This window comes from Cebus imitator, unplaced genomic scaffold (assembly GCF_001604975.1).
Source record: "Cebus imitator isolate Cc_AM_T3 unplaced genomic scaffold, Cebus_imitator-1.0 Scaffold102, whole genome shotgun sequence".
In the NCBI taxonomy this organism is placed as follows: domain Eukaryota; kingdom Metazoa; phylum Chordata; class Mammalia; order Primates; family Cebidae; genus Cebus; species Cebus imitator.
In genome coordinates, this window is record NW_016107417.1 from 838,138 (window position 1) to 858,338 (window position 20,201).

The 20,201-nt window shown below is 43.5% G+C and overlaps 1 protein-coding gene across 1 annotated transcript in view; it reads left to right on the plus strand.

Annotated features, from left to right (window-relative positions):
* Nucleotides 1–7,354, plus strand: part of NUDT8 (nudix hydrolase 8) — a 26,200-nt gene extending 18,846 nt beyond the window's left edge. The window contains exons 4-5 of the mRNA XM_037741542.1: nt 3,085–3,095; nt 7,343–7,354. Of these exons, the coding sequence (XP_037597470.1) occupies nt 3,085–3,089 (5 nt within the window). The 3' untranslated portion in view covers nt 3,090–3,095; nt 7,343–7,354. The remainder of the gene's footprint in view (nt 1–3,084; nt 3,096–7,342) is intronic.
* The last annotated feature ends 12,847 nt before the right edge of the window (nt 7,355–20,201 follow it).

Genomic DNA, 20,201 nt, shown 5'->3' on the forward strand with positions numbered 1-20,201 from the left:
CAGGATGGTCTCGATCTCTTGACCTCGTGATCCACCCGCCTCGGCCTCCCAAAGTGCTGGGATTACAGGCTTGAGCCACCGCGCCCGGCCCTGGAAGGACTTACTTAATATTATAATCAAATATTGTATTTGGAAAATGAAAAAACATCAATTTTTTCCTGTGTTTGAAATTGAAGAAATACTGAAAAAGCAAGAAGAAAGTAATAACGTATTATGACCACACCGACAATACTCATTATTGTTTCTAGGTGATTTTATTTTTTAAAAATATTTATTTATTTATTGAGATGGAGTCTCACTCTTGTCACCCAGGCTGGAGTGCAGCGGTGTGATCAGCTCACCACATGCTCCGCCTCCCAGATTCAAGCGATTTTCCTGCCTCAGCCTCCCAAGTAGCTGGGATTACAGGCACCCACCATCGCACCCGGGTAATTTTTGTATTTTTAGTAGACACAGGGTTTCACCATGTTAACCAGGCTGGTCTCGAACTCCTGACCTTAGGTGATCCACACACTTTAGCCTCCCAAAATGCTGGGATTACAGGCATGAGCCACTGTGCCCAGCTGGTTTTCTAGGTTGTTTAAAAATACTTCACAGTAGCATATTAATATACTGGTTCTTAAAAATTTAGACCTTTACAAAAAAACTATAAAGTCCTTTCCTACCATCTTGGAGCCAAATGCTGTTGAATCTGATATCATCTTCCAATCCTTTAAAAATTATTTTACTTATGCATATACTTACCTCCTTAATCCTCCAAAACCCCAGGCTCAGGAATGATGAGCCCTATTTTCAGAAGCAAAGTATCAGCAATGCTGAGTGGCCTGCCCAGGATGACACAATTGCCACAGAAAAATATGAGTGTTTGGTCCTTTTTTTAAAATTTTTTTTTTTAGACAGAGTCTAACTCTGTCACCCAGGCTGGAGTCTGGAGTGTAGTGGCACGATCTGGCTCACCACAATCTCTGCCACCCGGGTTGAAGCGATTCTCCTGCCTCAGCTTCCTGAGTAGCTGGGATTACAGGCACCTGCCACTGCGCCCATTTTTTGTAATTTTAGTAGAGACGAGGTTTCACCATCTTGGCCAGGCTGGTCTTGAATTCCTGACTTTGTGATCCACCCATCTCAGTCTCCCAAAGTGCTGGGATTACAGGCGTGAGCCACTTCGCCCAGCTGTGTTTGGTGCTTTTTGTTTGCAGTAATGGTATTTTGTTTGTTTTGTTTGAGATAGGTCCCACTCTTGTCACCCAGGTTGGAGTGCAGTGGCATGATCATGGCTCACTGCAGCCTTGACCTCCCAGCCTCAAGTGATCTTCCCACCTCAGCCTCCTGAATAGCTGGAACCAAAAGTGTGCACCACCATACTGGGCTTTTTTTTTTTTTTTTTTTTTTTTTTTTTAAAAAGGGGTTTTTTTTTTTTTTTTTTTTTTTTTTTTTTGAGACAGCGGCTTGCCCTGTTGCCCAGGCTGGAGTGCAGTGGCATGATCTTGGCTCACAGCAACCTCCGCCTCCCAGGTTCAAGGAATTCTCTGCCTCAGCCTCCTCAGTAGCTGGAATTACAGGCACTGACCACCACGCCCAACTAACTTTTATATTTTTAGTAGAGACGGGTTTCACCAGGCTGGCCTTGAACTCCTGGCCTCATGATCTACCTGCCTCTGCCTCCCAAAGTGCTGGGATTATAGACGTGAGCCATCGCACCCAGCAGCTAGTTTTTTTGTTTTGGTTTTTAGTGTATACAGAAGGGCTCACTATGTTGTCCAGTCTGGTCTTGAACTTGTAGGCTCAAGCGATCCTCTGGCTTTGCCCCCCAAAATCCTGGGATTACAGGCATGAGCTGCTGCACTCAGCCTAGTATTTCGATGTAACGAGTCTACACCTTGCTTTTTTCATTCAACACGATGTTTTTGAGATTAGTCCAGTTTAGTACAAATAGATTTAGAAACATGATTATCTGCAAGGGACAACAAAGCTTTAAGGTTAAGGGCTTGGATTCAAAATCCTGCTTCTGCCACTTCCTACCAATAAGATTTTATTCCCTTGTCTCAGTTTCCTCAAGTGGAAAATGAAGATAACATATACCCTAAAGGAGTGATGGTTAGAGTTACTGAGAAAAGTAAATGAGATGCTTGTAAAGTGCTCAGAGCCACGCCTGACACAAGCAAATGTCCCAAGAGTGTTTAACTTCGTGCACAGGATCACAGATGAATTCAGAGAAGAACCTTGTCTTTATCATCATGCGTCTGCCCGCCCAAGAATGTGGCTACTCCCATTGTTTCACATCTTTTAGCTCTTTCACTAAAGATTGAGAATTGTTTTTTAATTCTGTATTTTTTTTTTTTTTTGAGACGGAGTCTTGCTCTATCGCCAGGCTGGAGTGCAGTGGCGCGATCTCGACTCACTGCAACCTCCACCTCCTGGGTTCAAGCAATTCTCCTGCCTCAGCCTCCCGAGTAGCTGGGACTACAGGTACGTGCCACCAAACCCAGCTAATTTTTGTATTTTCAATAGAGACAGAGTTTCACCGTGTTGGCCAGAATGGTCTCAATCTCGTGACCTCGTGATCCACCCTCCTTGGCCTACCAAAGTGCTGGGGTTACAGACCTGATCCACCACACCTGGCCCAATTCTGTAATTGTTTATGCAGAAATGTTATATGATATTTTGTGGTTTTATGTTTTTGTAATCTCTTTTCTGATTACATTTCTAATTGGTAGTTGCTAGTGAATGGAATACTATTGATTTGCCTTTATTGATATTGTGTCTAGATCACTTAATGGACTTTGCTATTATGAAAGTTTATCCAGGCCAGGTATGGCCACTCACGCCTGTAGCCCCAGCATTTTGGGAGGCTGAGGAGGGAGGATCACTTGAGCCCAGGAGTACAAGACCAGCTTGGGCAACATAGTGAGACCCATCTCTATGAAAAAAAAAAAAAAAAGGTAAAAAAATTAGCCAGCCGTGGTGGTGCACGCCTATAATCCCAACTCCTTGGGATGCTGAGGTGGAAAGATGGCTCGAGCCTGGGAAGGCGAGGCTGCAGTGAGCCATAATAGCCCCTCTGCACTCCAGCGTGGGTGACAGAATGAGACCCTGTCTCAAAAACAAAACAAAACACTAACTAAATAAATGATTTTTAAAAGCCTGCGTCAGTGTAATGTGGGAAGTAAAAAATTAAATAAAATTTTATCCACTCAAGCTTGCCTGTTTTGCTCTTGTTGTATTTGCTGTTTTGTTTTTCAAGACAGAGTCTCACCCCATCACATAGGTTGGAGTGCGGTGGCTTGATCACAACTCACTGCAGCCTTGCCGTCCCAGGCTCAGGCGATTCTCCCACCTCGGCCTCCCCAAGTGCTGCGACTACAGGCTTGAGACACTGCACCCAGCCTGCTTCTCTGCTTTCTCTGCTGGTGATGAGAGCGTTGAGAAACAGTAAGGATTGCGTCTCTTCCTTTCTAATATCGGGTGTCTTATTTCTTTTCATTATTGCACCAACTAAAATCTTCAAGATAAAGCTGATTAGTGGTGACAGCCTTATCTGGGGTGTGACTTTAATGGGAATGTGTAAAGCTTTGATATTATAAACCAAAAGTAAAATTCGAAGCCTCCCAATCATGTGAATGGACCCCTCCTCTCACAAGGGCTTTCCAAAGTTAACCTACAAAACTTGTTCAGGCCAGATGAGAAGGGGAGCCGGACATGCCTCATTATACCCCCGTCTTTCACAATTACTGATAGAACCGACTCTTAACATCGATAAGGAACATTGATGATCTGTTCTCTCTGAAGCCTGCTACCTGGAGGCTTTATCTGCATGATAAAACCTTGGTCTCCACAACCCCTTTGTAACCTAGACATTCCTCTCTATTAATAATAACTCTTAGGCCGGGCGCGGTGGCTCAAGCCTGTAATCCCAGCACTTTGGGAGGCCGAGGCGGGTGGATCACGAGGTCAAGAGATCGAGACCATCCTGGTCAACACGGTGAAACCCCGTCTCTACTAAAAATACAAAAACATTAGCTGGGCATGGTGGCGCGTGCCTGTAATCCCAGCTACTCAGGAGGCTGAGGCAGGAGAATTGCCTGAACCCAGGAGGCGGAGGTTGCGGTGAGCCGAGATCGCGCCATTGCACTCCAGCCTGGGTAACAAGAGTGAAACTCTGTCTCAAAAAAAAAAAAAAAAATAATAATAATAATAATAACTCTTACAACTGATTGCCATTCAGAAAAATCTTCAAATCCACCTACTACCTGGAAGCAGTCCCTGACCTGCTTCCTATTGTCTGGAATCTTACATGTATTAATTGATGTCTTGTGTCTCCCTAAAATGAATAAAATCAAATTGTGGCCCAACCACCCTGGGCACACATGCTCAGGATCCCCTGAGAGTTGTGTCACAGACCACCAGTCACTCATATTCAACTTAGAATAAATCTTGGTGGGGCATAGTGGCTCACACCTATAATCCCAGCACTTTTGGAAGCTGAGGCAGGCAGATCACCTGAGGTCAGGAGTTTAAGACCAGCCTGGCCAACATGGTTAAGCCCCATTTCTACTAAAAATACAAAAAATTACCCAGGCACGGTAGTGGGCACCTGTTATCCCAGGTACTCGGGAGGCTTAGGCAGGGAAATCACTTGAACCCGGGAGTCGGAGGTTGCAGTGAGCTGAGATTATACCATTGCACTCCAGCCTGGGCAACAAGAGTGACACTCCACCTCAGAATAAAAATAAATAAATAAATAAATAAGAATACATCTCTTCAAATACCATACAGAGTTTTACCCTTTTGTTGACATTGTTAAGGGTCTCAGTACTACTTGTTAGATTTTTTTGTTTTAGCTTTTCATATCGCGTGCCTTCAGATGTCCTTAGGCCAGACGTTTTTCACTGGATGCTAAGAAACAGAATTCCTGCGAGTGGGCTTTTGATTACATTCCCCCTAATTAGTAGTAACTACTTGTGAAAAATAAAATACAGACAGAGTGACTGCAGAAAAGAGCTGTCGATCCAGGTGCAAAGGGAGATGACATTCTCAACAATAACACCTTAAACCTTGTTAGATAATGCTAGCAGTTGGAAACATTCACCAGTCTCTAGCTTACTCTCTTCTCTGACATCTTTTTTTTTTTCACCCTCTCGAGTAGCTGGGATTACAGGCATGCACCTCCATACCCAGCTAATTTTGTATTTCTAGTAGAGATGGGGTTTTACCATGCTGATCAGGCTGGCCTCGAACTCCTGACCTCAGGTGATCCACCTGCCTTGGCCTCCCAAAGTGCTGGGATTACAGGCGTGAACCACCACAGCTGTCTTCTGACATTTTTTTATTGTCCTCCTCTGCTATATGTATCCTCCAATCACCCAGAGATTTCTTTCATGCCACCCACTACAGTCTTAGGAAAGTACCTTTAGCTTCCAAATGGCTTGCTTAAAAACTGGATGTGTAGGTCATTGTAGTTCAGGGCTGTAAATTCCATTTGCCCTAACTGATCTGGGTGTGGCTTGCCTGGCTGCTCAGAGGCATCTTGGAAATGGGCCTCTCCTCCTATCAGACATGAAGGTGAAACATGCTGAGAACTTTGGTCTATTTATCTTAAAACAATTAGTATGTGTGACAATTGTCATAGCAATCATTAGTGTTAGATATAGTGAACTCCAAGTTTCTCTTCCAAGAATCAGTATGTCAGTATGTTCAGCTTTCTTGTTCTTTAATTCACCATTTTAAAGTTTAAGTTCCTGGTTCTCTGCACCTCCTTGACTCTAGTTTTGGTAAACAACTTTCCTGCCAGTTCTAATCAGCATTCACATCTGTTCCCCGGTCACTTGCTTTGACTTGAGTCACCCCTGGTCGCCTGCTCTGACCTGTTCTGTAACCGTCCTTCCCACCAAACTACTCCAGCTGGTACCCCTGCTCTCTTTAAAATAGCCAACCAGAATTCGCTTAGGACAGTGCTGTCCAACCCTAGCCAATAGGGGAATGACACAGCAGGGGCTATCTGCGTCAGGAATAAGAATCCCTTCCCCTCCCTTGTCCAGGTATGTGCTCACCATTGCTACATCTGTGAGATTCACCCTTCTATAGAAGTAAATTGCCTTGCTGAGAAAATTTATATTCGAGTGCTACTTCTTTTGTAGCACTGAAAATTTACATATAACAGTAAGTATGAGATTTGCTGAGGCTTTTGGTAGACATCATGATTATGTTATGAAAATTCCCTTTGAGAGCATAGTTTTGTCATGAAGTTGTGCTCAGTTTCACTGAAAGCTTTTTCTGCATCTGAGATGATGTTGTTTTTCTTCTTTAATCTGTGGTTAATCACATTGATCATTTTTCTAATCTGTTGACCTAACGGGGCTGCAGAGTGCAGTGGCTGAGAGCACAGAAGGAATTCTATCTGGACTTAATTTTGGATTCTTCCACTTAATCAGCTGCATGTCACTGAGCAAGTTCCTTGACCTTTCTATGTTTCAAGCTGGTGTTGTGATCATTAAATGTTTTAATCTCCGTGTAAGTGCTTGCTATTCTTATTTTTTCTTATTCTGGGCATAAACACCAATTGGTCATGGTGTAATGTTATTTCACTGTCCTGCTGCATTTGTTTTGCTAACATTTTGTTCAGTTTTTACACCATTGCTCACAAGAGAGGGTAACCTATAGTTTTACTTTCTCTGGGGGATCTTGTTTAGTTTTGTTACAAGATTATGCTAGCCCCTTAAAATGAGGTGGGCCACTTCCCATCTTTTTCCACATAATGGAAGAGTTTGCTAAGGCTAAAAATTCTCTCTTTCCTGAAGCATGGCTGGAACTTATTGTAAAGCTATCTGGAGCTGGGACCTCTGCTTAGGGGTGGCTGGAACACCATTTCCATTTCTTTTATGGTTATTTATCAATTTCCTTGAGCCAATTTTGATCACTTATAAAGAAAGTTTTTTTGGTGAATTGCTGATTTTTCTTTTTTATTTCATTTTATTTCTTTGAGATGGAGTCTTGCTGTCACTCAGGCTGGAATGCAGTGGTGTGATCTTAGCTTATTGCAACCTCTAGTGCCTGGGTTCAAGCAATTCTCATGCCTCAGCCTCCTGAGTAACTGGGATTACAGGTGTGTGCCACCACACCCAGCTAATTTCTGTGTGTGTGTGTGTGTGTGGTTTTTTTTTTTTTTTTGAGATGAAGTCTCACTCTGTCACCCAGGCTGGAGTGCAGTGGTGTGATCTTGGCTCACTGCAGCCTCCACCTCCTGGGTCCAAGCGATTCTCCTGCCTCAGCCTCTCCAGTAGCTGGGACTACAGGTGCCCACCACCATACCCAGCTAATTTTTTTATATTTTTAATAGACACAGGGCTTCACCATGTTAGCCAGGGTGGTCTTGGTCTCCTGACCTTGTGATCTGCCCACCTCAGCCTACCAAAGTGCTGGGATTACAGGTGTGAGCCACTGTGCTGGCCAAATTGTTACTTTTTCTCGAACTCGTGACCACAAGTGATCTGCCTGCCTCAGCCCCACAAAGTGACGGATTATAGGCATGAGCCACTGTGCCAGCCAATTGTTATTTTTCTAATATGAAATATTTATCTATGTCTCTAATGATTTTGCCTTGAGGTCTATGTCTTCTGATATTCATGCTGTTACACAAACTTTCTTTTCATCAGTATTTGGAAATTTTTTTCTATTTTCAATCTTGTTTTAGGAGAGTCTCTTAAAAACAACATCTAGTTAAATTTCATTTTGTTTGTATTTAAAAGACAGTGTTTGTCTTTTAAAAAGAGTTTGACCTACTTACATTTATTGTTAAATGCCGTCGGACTTACATCTGTCATGTTATGTTGTATTTCTATTTAGCATTCTTTCTCTTTATTTCTTCTTTATTTTCTTGTCTTTGGTTGAATTGAATTTTCTTTGTGCTAGTCTCTTCTCCCCTACTATTGGATTGGAAGTTATACATTTTAATTTTATTTTTAGTGGTTACTCTTAAATTTTAGATCATACCTAAATTTCGTTTCAAAGCAAAAGGTAATTAATCTATCTCCCTTCCTGAATATGAAGCAAAAACAAAAACAGAATATACAGCCAGTCGCAGTAGCACATACTTGTAATCCCAGCACTTTGGGAGGCTGAGGTGGGCAGATCACCTGAGGTCAGGAGTTCAAGACCAGCCTGGCCAACATGGAGAAACCCTGTCACTACTTAAAAAAAAAATTAGCCAGGTGTGGTGGCAGGTGCCTGTAATCCCAACTACTGGGAAGGCTGAGGCAAGAGAATCGCTAGAACCTGGGAGGCGGAGGTTGCAGTAAGCTGAGATCTTGCCACTACACTCCAGCCTGAGTGACAGCGGGGACTCTGTCTCAAAACAAACAAACAAAAAACGGAGTACACTGTTTTCCTCAGCACTTTCCTGCCAAATTCTGCACTCCTCTGTTCTGCATCAGCCCCATTCATTTGTGATTTGACAGGGCATTTCTGGCCCCCTGCCTCAGGCCCATGGTGGAGACCTGGCCTCAGTCACTCGTGGGTTCTCAGCTTTGCTCCCTCAGCCCTGGGCACAGACCAAGGTCCTGGCCCCAAGCCTTGTGTGCTCAGCCTGCTTGGGGTCCTGCTTCCTGGCTAACACGCAGCTCCCACGCTGAGCTACGGGTTTCTTCCTGCTTCTTTCCTTTGGAGAGAGGCTTGTTTCAGGTCTACAGAGAATTCCCCTTTTATATCTGTGTGGACAAGATTTTGTTATTAAAATGTTTTTTTCCTCTGGTGTTGATGTATTTGAGAAAGACAGTGGGTTTCAGGTGGCACCCTGCTGTCTTGAAGTAGAAATCTTTTTTTCCCATGAGTTTAAACTGGAAAGAGTAAAGTCTATCAATCACAACCAAAGGATGAAGTGAATGTATTTAAGGCAAGCATCACAATTAATGATGCATCTGGCCCAGGCCTCTCTCCCTGCTGGCCTAGGGGGCCAGGGAATACTCTGCACGCTGCTGTCCTGGTGTGACCACTCCCTATCAGTCTGCCAGTGTCTCAGGGTCCCTCTGTGGCATATATCATCCTGACGCATTGGACACTGTCTGCAGTTTCCATCAGGGAGGACAAGGGAGGTCTTGGGCATGCGCAGGCCCCAGGTACCAGTACCAGTCCCCTGGGTCCAGTCCTGCCAGTGCCTCCCTGCAGCAAACTCACATCCAGAAACCCAGAAGGTCAGGGCTAGGTAACTGCAGTACTTCTGCACTGGCCCTTTGCCCTCCCCCTGTTGTCACCTGAAGTCTTGCCTACGCCCCTTTGTCCCTTAACACAAAAGCTCTAGTGTGTTCTTTTTTGCTCCTCATAGCTCTTGATGGCTATTTGGGATGACAGACACCAGGAAGAGCTTACACACCCCTTCAACACCCCTTCTAAGCCGTTAGAAATGTGGAACTCATCTTCCCCATTCCTCAAGGGTTCAGGCTTTCGAAACGCCAGGCCTCACCTTACAAATCAGCAAAAAGAAAAAGAAAAATACCGTTGAGTTTTTATTATCAGAAACAGGTTGAGCCGTTGTCTTCTATTACATTTTCTTCCTCCTGGGGCCACTTTGCACCTTGCAAAAACAATTTCCTCCCACTATGCAAAACTCAAAGCCACAACAGACATTGAGGGGGCCCTCTGTGGCTGCAGTGGGTCATGAGGTCATGGCCAGTACTTATGCCTTCCTTCCTCTGTCTCACACCCACAGTCCCCTCCCGCCGGCCCCGCAGCTGCTGGAGCCAGGGTGGTGCACTGGGTTTTTACCAGGCGGGTGAATTAATATCATAAAGGTGTCACATCTTTTCAAATTAATCTATCAATTCACTGCAAATTCCCATCAAAATCCCACCGGGGCTTTTCACGGAAGTGGAAAACCTGACACCACATCGTATACAGAACAAAAGGCCAAGAATAAGCAAGACAATATTGAAGAAGATGGGATGGGGGGTGGGTCCTGCCCTGGCAGATAACGAGACTGACTCTAAAGCCATAGCAATCCAGTCAAGTAGCCCAGTGGTTCCGACACATAGTGCGTCTTTATCATCACTCGCTAGATGTTCTGCGATTTTGGTTTTGATTTCTTCTTTGACAGAAGTCATTTTAAGAAAGATTTGCAAATGTACAGGTGTCAGAGGTATTTTGTTTCCTGGTTCTGTTATTTTTCATTTTATTGCTTCATAATGAAAGACCATTGTCTGTACTGTTTCTCTCCCTCTCCCCACCCGCTTTTCTCCATGGAATGTTCTAAAACTTCCTTTGAGGCATAATATATAGTTATTATAGTAAATCTCCCAAGAGCGATTGAAGGGTGGTACCTCTCTGTTTTCCTATGGCAGAGTTTGAAATCTGCTGTTTAGAACTGCCAGAGTCCTTGTCTACCTGCAAGCTTTTGTTGGTTAAGTGCCCAGGTATGTTATTTGGTGCATAGATGCTCATAACTGTAATCACTCGAGATGTCTCCTACTTTCATAAGAGATACCGTGTGTGTTTAGATGAAATGTGTGGTTTGGGTTTTCATGGTCTTTGTGGCTTTTGGGGTGTTCTGAAGGATTAGTGGGAATCCCAGATAAAACCCGCAGGTCCTCCCTCTTTCTGTCAAATGCTGCAAATATTTCTTTTATCATCTATCTGATCTGATAAACAATAATGATCATTGCACAGAAGAAAACTTTACAATGCATGTAAAGTTTAGATAAATGCGTGAGATGATGGTCACTCTAAATATCCTAATTTGTTTGTTTTTGAGACAGGATCTCTCTCTCTGTTGCCCAGGCTGGAAAGCAGTGATGGGAACATGGCTCACTGCAGCCTTGACCTCCTGGGCACAAGCAATCCTCCTGCCTCAGCCTCCTAAGTAGCTGGGACCACAGGCATGAGCTACCACATCTGGCTAATTTTTAAATTTATTGTAGTGATGGGATCTTGTAATGTTGCCCAGGTGGGGTCTTGAACTCCTGGGCTCAAACAGTTCTTCTGCCTTGACCTCTCAAAGTGCTGAGATTATAGGTGTGAGCCACTATGCCCAGCCTACCTAATTTGATCATTATATAACATATATTTGTATATGGAACCCACAAATTGTACTCTGTAAATATGTACAAATACAATGTATCCATTATAAACTTAAAAAGGAATTGTTGGTTTTGATATAGTTACATTCATTCATTTAGGGGCCTTGTTTAAGAAATCTATCCCTAGCCTAAGGTCATAAGAAACTATCTTTAATTTTTTTTTTCTGTTAGTGTTTTATTTTTCTCTCTCACATATAGGTGAACCCTATTGCAGGGCTTCTCAACCTTGACACTATATCCATTTGGGCTTTGTTGTGAGCAACTGCCCTGTGCATTGGACGATGTTGAGCAGCATCCCTAGGGGTCAGTGGTACCCAACAAGTTGGAACAACAAAAATGTCTCCTAGATATTACCAAATATCCTCTGGGTGACAACATTGCCTCCTATCAAGAACCACTGATCTGTTTAGACTTTATTGTATATGGCGTGAGGTAAAGATCCAGTAATTTTTCTTAATAGGTGGAATCAGTTTCACTAATGCTATCTACTAAATAACTCTTCTCTTCAAACTTATTTACGATGCCACTGCTACTGCATACTGAGTTCCAGGATAAGCATGGATTTGTTTTGTTTTCTTTCTTTCTTCTTTTCTTTTTCAATTTAATTTTATTTATTTATTTTTTTTAGAGACAGGGTCTCGCTGTGTTGCCCAGGCTGGAGTGCAGTGGAGTGCAGTGGCTATTCACAGGCACGATCCCACTACTGATCAGCAAGGGAGTTTTGACCTGCTCCGTTTCCGACCTGGGCGGGTTCACCCCTCCTTAGGCAACCTGGTGGTTCCCCGCTCCCAGGAGGTCACCATGTTGATGCCGAACTTAGTGCAGACACCCGATTGGCATAGCGCACTACAGCCCAGAACTCCTGGGCTCAAGAGATCCTCCAGCCTCAGCCTCCTGAGTAGCTGGGACTACAGGCACACACCACTGTGCCCGGCTTCTTTTTTCATTTTTTGGGTTGGTTGTATGTGGTAGAGACTGGCTAGATATCACAAACTAATTTCCTCTTCTCAGACACAGAGCTAAACTATGTTTCTCAGTCTCCTTGCATCCAAATGGGGCAGAAATGAAGAGTGTCACTTCCAGGCGTGGGCAGCTGGGAACAGGTGTGTCTTCACCTTGTTCTCTCTCTCTCTCTCTCTCCTTTCCAAGGACACCTTGAAAACGTATGAATCTGGGTTGAATGGGCTCAGTTCTCACTCAGAGCCCCATGTGATTATAGTCAGTTGATGGCTACAGTGGGATCACCTTGAGGGCTTCTTCCTTAACTGGCTGGCACTTGAGCTGGGCAAACAGCTGGATGCTGGAACAGCTAAGGGTCCTCAAAAATTTCTCTAACTTAGACTGGGAGGCCTCACAGCATCATTTTCATTGCATTCACTTCATAGAGGTCTTCCAGGTTCAAGCAATTCTCCTGCCTGAGCCTCCTGAATAGCTGGGATTACAGGTACACACAAGCACCCACTGCTAATTTTTGTATTTTTAGTAGATATGGGGTTTCACCATGTTGATCAGGCTGGTCTTGAACTCCTGATCTCATGATCCGCCTGCCTCGGCCTCCAAAAGTGCTGGGATTACAGGCATGAGCCACTGCACCCAGCCTTTTCCTTTACTTTCTTAATAAGCTTGCTTTCACTTGACTGTACAGACTCGCCCTGAATTTTTTCTTGCGTGAAATCCAAGAACCCTCTCTTGAGGTCTGAATTGGACCCCTTTCCTATAACATTACAAAATAAATCTTTCTTTAATGAGCTCGATGTTGTGACTTATGAGCTCCATATTGAAAAAAAAAAAAAAAAAAAAAAAGCAAAAGAAAGTAAAGGAATAAAGAATGGCTACTCCATAGACAGAGCAGCCCTGAGGGCTGCTGGTTGCCCATATTTATAGTTATTTATTGATGATATGCTAAACAAGGGGTGGATTATTCATGTCTCCCCTTTTTAGACCATATAGGGTAACTTCCTGATGTTGCCCTGGCATTTGTAAACTTTCATGGTGCCGGTGGGAATGTAGCAGTGAGGACAGCCAGAGGACACTCATATTGCTATCTTGGTTTTGGTGGGTTTTAGCTGTCTCTTTACTGCAACCTGTTTTATGAACAAGGTATTTATGACCTGTATCTTGTGCTGACCTCCTAGCTCATCCTGTGACTTAGAATGCCTTAACCATCTGGGAACGCAGCCTAGTAGATCTCAGCCTCGTTTTACCTAGCTCTTATTCAAGATGGAGTTGCTCTGGTTCACAGCCTCTGACAGTAGTTCATTTTATTTTTGTTGCACTAATCACAGTAAGACTGTCTAGTGTACCATTGATGGCTTCAAATACACACTTAAGACCCTTGGGAGAATACAGTGCACCAAAGAGATTATAATGATGACTCTCAGGAGGATAATACCAAGAGGTTAGGATATGTTCCTCAGCCAAGGCCACCACAAACCAAAACCAATATTTTCATGGAAAGAAACTAAAAACAAAAGTTAATGACCAGAACAAACTATAAATGTAGTCTCTGTGTACAGGAGTCAGTTAATCAAAATTCCTAGATTGCAGTTTAAAGCATATTTTCCTGATTTGTGGTTTTAATGTCTCTGCTAATGGCAGAGGACATTTCAGTAAACTCCCTGAGTGGTCCCTACATCAGGCATGAGGGGTTTTGTTGGGGTCCAACCTGCAGACCCCAACCTAGTGAGGGATGAACAAATGCACTCAAACACTCTCTTTCAGTGAAAGAGCAGGCTAGGGGCCTGTGGCCACAGACACTACAGAGAGTTAGCAGCCACCGTCTCTGATCAGCTGCTCTCCAGGCATTTTTTCAGTATAGATTTAATAACAGGGGCTCTGTGTCAACACATTTGCGGATAATGATTAAAGGCCAGGTTCCCAGGCCTAAAGCAAACACCATTTGTGGATGATAAACCTGGTTAGCCTCCCCACAGGAGAGCCATCTTGCCCACAAATTATTAAAGGTTAGTTTTAGGGCCACATGAGTAAACAACTTACTTAGATAAACTCCCATACATTCCTTTGTATCTATTCTATATTATTTGCACAAGGAAAGGGAATTAGGCTGCCTTCAGCCATAACCTCCTTCCCAAGCCTTTTGCAAAAATTTTCCAGCCTTCCAAGAAGGTTTGTGACTATTGTAATTTTACAATCTCTCCTACCATCCTGACTGAACCCCCACAGGGTTTTCTTTGAAATTTAATCAAGTTGTCCAGATCCTACTTGTAGGGCTTCAGGAACAAGTCAATTCTTGTTCTTAGTGATTGCAAGTCAGAAAAGTGGGAGACAATTAAATTGGAGGAACCAAGAAGTCAAGCTCAAGCAATCTTCCCATCTCAGTCCCCCAAGTAGCTGGGACTACAGGCATGTGCCACCACACCTGGCTAACTTTTGTATTTTTTATAGAAATGGGGTTTTGCTATGTTGCTCAGGCTGGTCTCAAACTCCTGAGCTCAAGCAATCCACCTGCCTTAGCCTCCTGAAGTGCTGGGATTACAGGCATGAGCCACCAGGCCTGGCCTAATAAATTTTTTTTAAGTAGCTGAGCATGGTGGCTCATGCCTGTAGCCTCAGCTACTCAGGAGGCTGAGGCAGGAGAATTGCTTGAGCCCAGAAGCTCTGATTTTGCCACTACACTCCAGCCTGGGCAACAGAGCAAGATCCTATCTCTAAAAGATACACATACACACACACACACACACACACACACACACAGCCTATTAGGAAATACATATGATTATATATATATATATTTTGTGTGTATATATATATATATATATACACACACACACACATCTGTGTGTATACACATATGCATCTGTGTATATATATCACATCTATGATATACATCATATATCATATCATCATATATATGAGATAGGTAAAGCCAAATGAATAAACAAAGTTGGGGAAAGAAATGAAATGAAAAACATTGTAAGAGAGTATAAAAGGCATATAGAAACTTTATCTTGAGTAGTGGTCAAAAGTGATTGAGAATTGATGGATCTGTTCATAAGGTTTTATTATAATTATTATAATTAGCTGTAGCATTAATAATACACTAATGTAAAGGTAGAATTTACTTTTCTCTTTTGAGCACGATTTTCATGTAGTAGTAATAAGGGATAGTAAAAGACTTTTGTTTCACTTTTGAGTAAACTGCAAAATAAATATTTAAAAAGAGGAGAGAGTTTGCCTTATGCTTTCTTCATTAGGTCTTTTGATTGGAAAAGTGAGTTCCTCTCTATCAAACAATAAAGGTTTTTGCTTTCTGAAATCTTTTTTTTTTTTTTTTTTGAGATGGAGTTTCACTCTTTTTGCCCAGGCTGAAGTGCAATGGTGTGATCTTGGCTCACTGCATCCTCTGCCCCCTGGGTTCAAGCGATCCTCCTGCCTCAGCCTCCCAAGTAGCTGGGATTACAGGTGCCTGCCACCACCCCCAGCTAATTTTGTATTTTTAGTGGTGACAGGGTTTCACCGTGATGGCCAAGCTAGTCTTGAACCCCTAACCTCAGGTGACCTTCCTACCTTGGCCTCCCAAAGTGCTGGGATTACAGGTGTGAGCCATGGTGCCAGGACTTTCTGAAATCTTTTTTTTTTTTTTTTGAGACAGAGCCTCTCTCTGTCGCCAGGCTGGAGTGCAGTGGCACAATCTTGACTCACTGCAACCTCCACCTCCTGGTTCAAGCGGTTCTCCTGCCTCAGCCTCCCAAGTAGCTGAAATTACAGATGCACACCACCACACTCAGCTAATTTTTGTATTTTTAGTAGATACAGGGTTTGACCTTGTTGGCCAGGATGGTCTCGATCTCTTGACCTTGTGATCCGCCTGCCTCATCTTCCCAAAGTACTGGGATTATAGGCGTGAGCCACTGCACCCAGCCTCTGAAATCCTTTAATTATCACTTTGGCTAAATGGATGACTATTATTTTGCAGTACCCCGTGATTCTATTTTGAACAAGTCCTTTAAACCTTTTCTATTTTAATTTCAAGTGTTTTAAAGCTTTGACATTTGACAAAATCCCAAAAATGAAAATGCAAATTCTAAATTAAGCCATTTTGACCTCAAATTAACTTTTAAACATTTGAAAAAGAAAAAAAAAACACATAAGTTCAAGAGACCTTGGTATTATTTGGTATGTAAAAGTTACACAGCAAGCATTGTCAAAAAAGAAATGATATTTAACTTTCTTTGACTTATATTTGTGAAATGTGTTATCAATATGTGTTCCAAAGTTGTAAGAGATTCCTAAAAACTGGTATGTCTTGGTATATGCTATCAGTCATTATTAGAAGTGTTATGTTGAATTATAGTGATATGGAAGCGAGGCAGGGAGGTGCTGGGTAGAAAAGGTCGTCCTCCCTGGCGAGGGCTCCACCCCCAGGCCTGTGCCAATGGACCTAGGTGAAGACAGGCATTTTTGTTTGCCTGCCCAAATGTTGCATTTTCCAAGAGCACCCTGGCCTGCCACACCCCCATCCTGCACCTATAAAAACGCTGAGACCCTAGCAGGCAGACACACAAGCAACTGGAAGTGGAAAGGAGCACACTGACAGAAGAAGACACAAGCAGCTGGACGTGGAGAGGCCGTGGAGGGGAGCACGCGGGTGGAAGAGCTCACAACAGATGTGCAGGCCATCGACCTGCAGAATGAGCAGGCGTTTGGCGGAGTGGTCGAGGGAGGGCCAGGGCTGCTGAGCACCCTGACTCCAGGGGGAAACCTTCCCACTCCATGCCCCTCTGGCTTCCTCCATCTGCTGAGAATTCCCTCCACTCAACAAAACCTTGCACTCATTTTCCAAGCCCAGGTGTGATCCGATTCTTCCAGTACACCACGGCAATAATCCAGGATACAGAAATCCCTCTGTCCTTGTAACAAAGTAGAGGGTCTAACTGAGCTGCTAGTTAACACAAGCTGCCTGGACATGGCAAAACTAAAGGGGCACCCTGTAGCGCAAGCCCACTGCGGCTTAGGGAGCTGTAAACATCCACCCCTAGACGCTGCCATGGGCCAAAGCCCCAGAACCTGCCCATCTGTATGCTTCCCTGCAGGTCTGAGCAGTGGGGCACTGAAGAAGTGACCCACTCCGCCCTCACATGCCCTGTGAGGGGGACAAGGGAACCTTGCTTCAGTAGGCCACAAAAAAACAAAATGACCAAATTTCTTTGTCGACCGCATCTTCAACCATGACTACTTTAAATCTTGCCCTATTCCTTCTTAGAAGTTCCTTCCAATCTTCATGGAAACTGAGGAACCCATTTCACTGGTCAAATGATTCCATTTATTTGTAGCATATGGCTGATGTTTCAACATCCTCCTTGTCCATACCACCCTCAGTCTTCCAGACTGGTGAAATGCACAAATAAAATAATAAAAATCAAATTGGCAAAGCTTATAGAAACTTTAACCTTCTCTGGCCTAAGGCTCTTCCATTGGTGTTGCTTAATTCACATTCTACCCATTTCAACAGCAACAACTTGCTTTCTTTGAAATAGCAACAGGAAGGCCCAAGTGCCTGAATGCAGGAGCCTATGGACCAGCTCTTCTCAAAAACGTTATACTTCATAACTGCCAGGGCCTTATAAAGCTTCTCACTAAAAAAAGAAAAGTTAATTAATGAAGTATTCTTTTTAAAAGCAATCTCCCTGGCGACAGACATCAAAGATCACAGCTTCCAGCCTGGAGACTTTGTTGATCAGAAACGTCATCAAATAAAGCACTCCCTCCGATAAAGTACTTCCCTCCAAATGGATTCGCATTTTTCCTTTTAGAAAAGCAGCCTTATCTGAGTGGACATCTTTCATCACCAGAGATCTCCGACCCAAGCCGACCTATAGCCAGTCAGGTTCTTCAAACCTGAATGAGAAGTGGAAACTCGGTTTGGAAGGATCACTCAAAAGCTAAACAGATGCAAGCTGTCAAAAAGGCAAGGCGACCACATGATCTATTTGATTTGTTACCTTCATGAATGAGCACACTTTTCAGATCTGGACTTCAACTTGTTTTGTTAATAATCGTCTTTATTTGCATCATATTTTTTATTCTTTTTTTTTTTATATATACAATTTCACTCTTGTCACCCAGGCTGGAGTGCAGTGGCACCATCTCAGCTCACTGTGACCTCCGCCTCCAGGGTTCAAGCAATTCTCCTGACTCAGTCTCCTGAGCAGCTGGAATTGCAGGCGTCTGCTACCACGCCTGGCTAATTTTTGTATTTTTAGTAGAGACAGGCTTCACCATGTTGGCCAGGCTGGTCTCAAACTCCTGACCTCAGGTGATCCACCCCGCCTCAGCCTCCCAAAGTGCTGGGATTGCAGGCGTGAGTCATCGTGCCCAGCCAATATTTTTTTTAATTCTTAAATTAAGTATGCTTTGCATTTCTAGATGTCTTAAGTCAACAATAAAAAATGAAATCATGATAGCCAGATGCTTAGAAATGCTCTGACATGTCCCGGCTCCTTTGTAAGTGGATGGCTTGACTGCGTTCCCATTGCTTTGTCCCTCTGTGTTTCTAGTCAGTTTGGCCCTGGGCCTTCACTAACTTCGTAAACCACAGGTACCTCTCCTCTTTCCCTCTGAAGTGGGACAGATGACCTGGGAATAAGCTTTCCAAGTGACATGGGACAAACTTATATCTAAAACATTGATCTCTGTATCTAACATGACAGTGAACAAAAATTATATAAATAAATAAATAAAATGTCGATCATCAATGGTTTCAGAAGAGAAAGAGAAAGAAAAGGGGGAAATGAGAAAGAAAAGCAGCTTAGAGCAGTGTGAAGAATGGGAGCTGTGCAAAATGTGTCAGGCCTGAGAGACATGAAGATGAGGCTTCCTGCCTGGGGGCAACTGTCTAAGGGCATTTTGTTCTTTCTTCTCTCGTTCCAAGCTAACTGACAAATTAAAATGCTATCAGGCAGGGCTCACGCCTATAATCTCAGCACTTCGGGAAGCTGAGGCAGGTGGATCACCTGAGGTTAGGAGTTCGAGACCATTCTGGCCAACATGGCGAAACCTCATCTCTACTAAAAATACAGAAATTAGCCAGACATGGTGGTGTGTACCTGTAATCCCAGCTACTCGGAGGCTGAGGCAGGAGAATAGCTTGAACCAGGGAGGTGGAGGTTGCGGTGAGCTGAGATTGCGCCACTGCACTCCAGCCTGGGCAACAGAGCAAGACTTCATCTCAATAAATAAAATAAAATAAATAGAAATTTCAAAAATAAAAAATGACTTTAAAAAATGCTATCAGGCTCTGTGCAATGGCTCACACCTGTAATTCCAGCACTTTGGGAGGCTGAGGCGGGTGGATCACCTGAGGTCAGGAGTTCAAACCAGCCTGGCCAACGTGATGAAACCCCATCTCTACTAAAAATACAAAAAAATTAGCCAGGCATGGTGATGGGCGCCTGTAATCCCAGCTACTCAGGAACCTGAGGCAGGAGAATTGCTTGAACCTGGGAGGTTACAGTGAGCTGAGATCATACCATTGCACTCCAGCCTGGGCAACAAGAGCAAGACTCTGTCTTTAAAAAAAAAAAAAAAAAAAAGCTATCACAAGTTGCACAATGTGACTTTCACCCATTATCTTCATGTTCCTGAAATCTGTGATACAACGAACAATGTACATCCAATCAATAGCTAATGTTCAACTCAGAAAACACCCATTCTTTTTTTCTTTAAAAACTTCTTGTAGGCTGGGGGCAGTGGCTCACATCTGTAATCCCAGCACTTTGGGAAGACGAGGCAGGTGGATCACCTGAGGCTGGGAGTTCAAGACCAGCCTGACTGACATGGAGAAACCCCATCTCTACTAAAAATACAAAATTAGCCAGGCGTGGTGGCGCAGCCTGTAATCCCAGCTACTCAGGAGGCTGAGGCAGGAGAATCTCTTGAACTTGGGAAGTGGAGGTTGCAGTGAGCTGAGATTGCACCATTGCACTCCAGTCTGGGCAACGAGAACAAAATTCCATCTCAAAAAAATAAACAAAAAACAAACAAACAAAACCCTTGTGACTGCTGATAATCAGAACATATATCATATATTCAGGACAGCTTGAATCTGTGTCTTTCAGGTTGCCGTCCTCAAATTTGACCCACAAAGAGTCTCTACTTATATTAGTTTTGCTTTAGTTT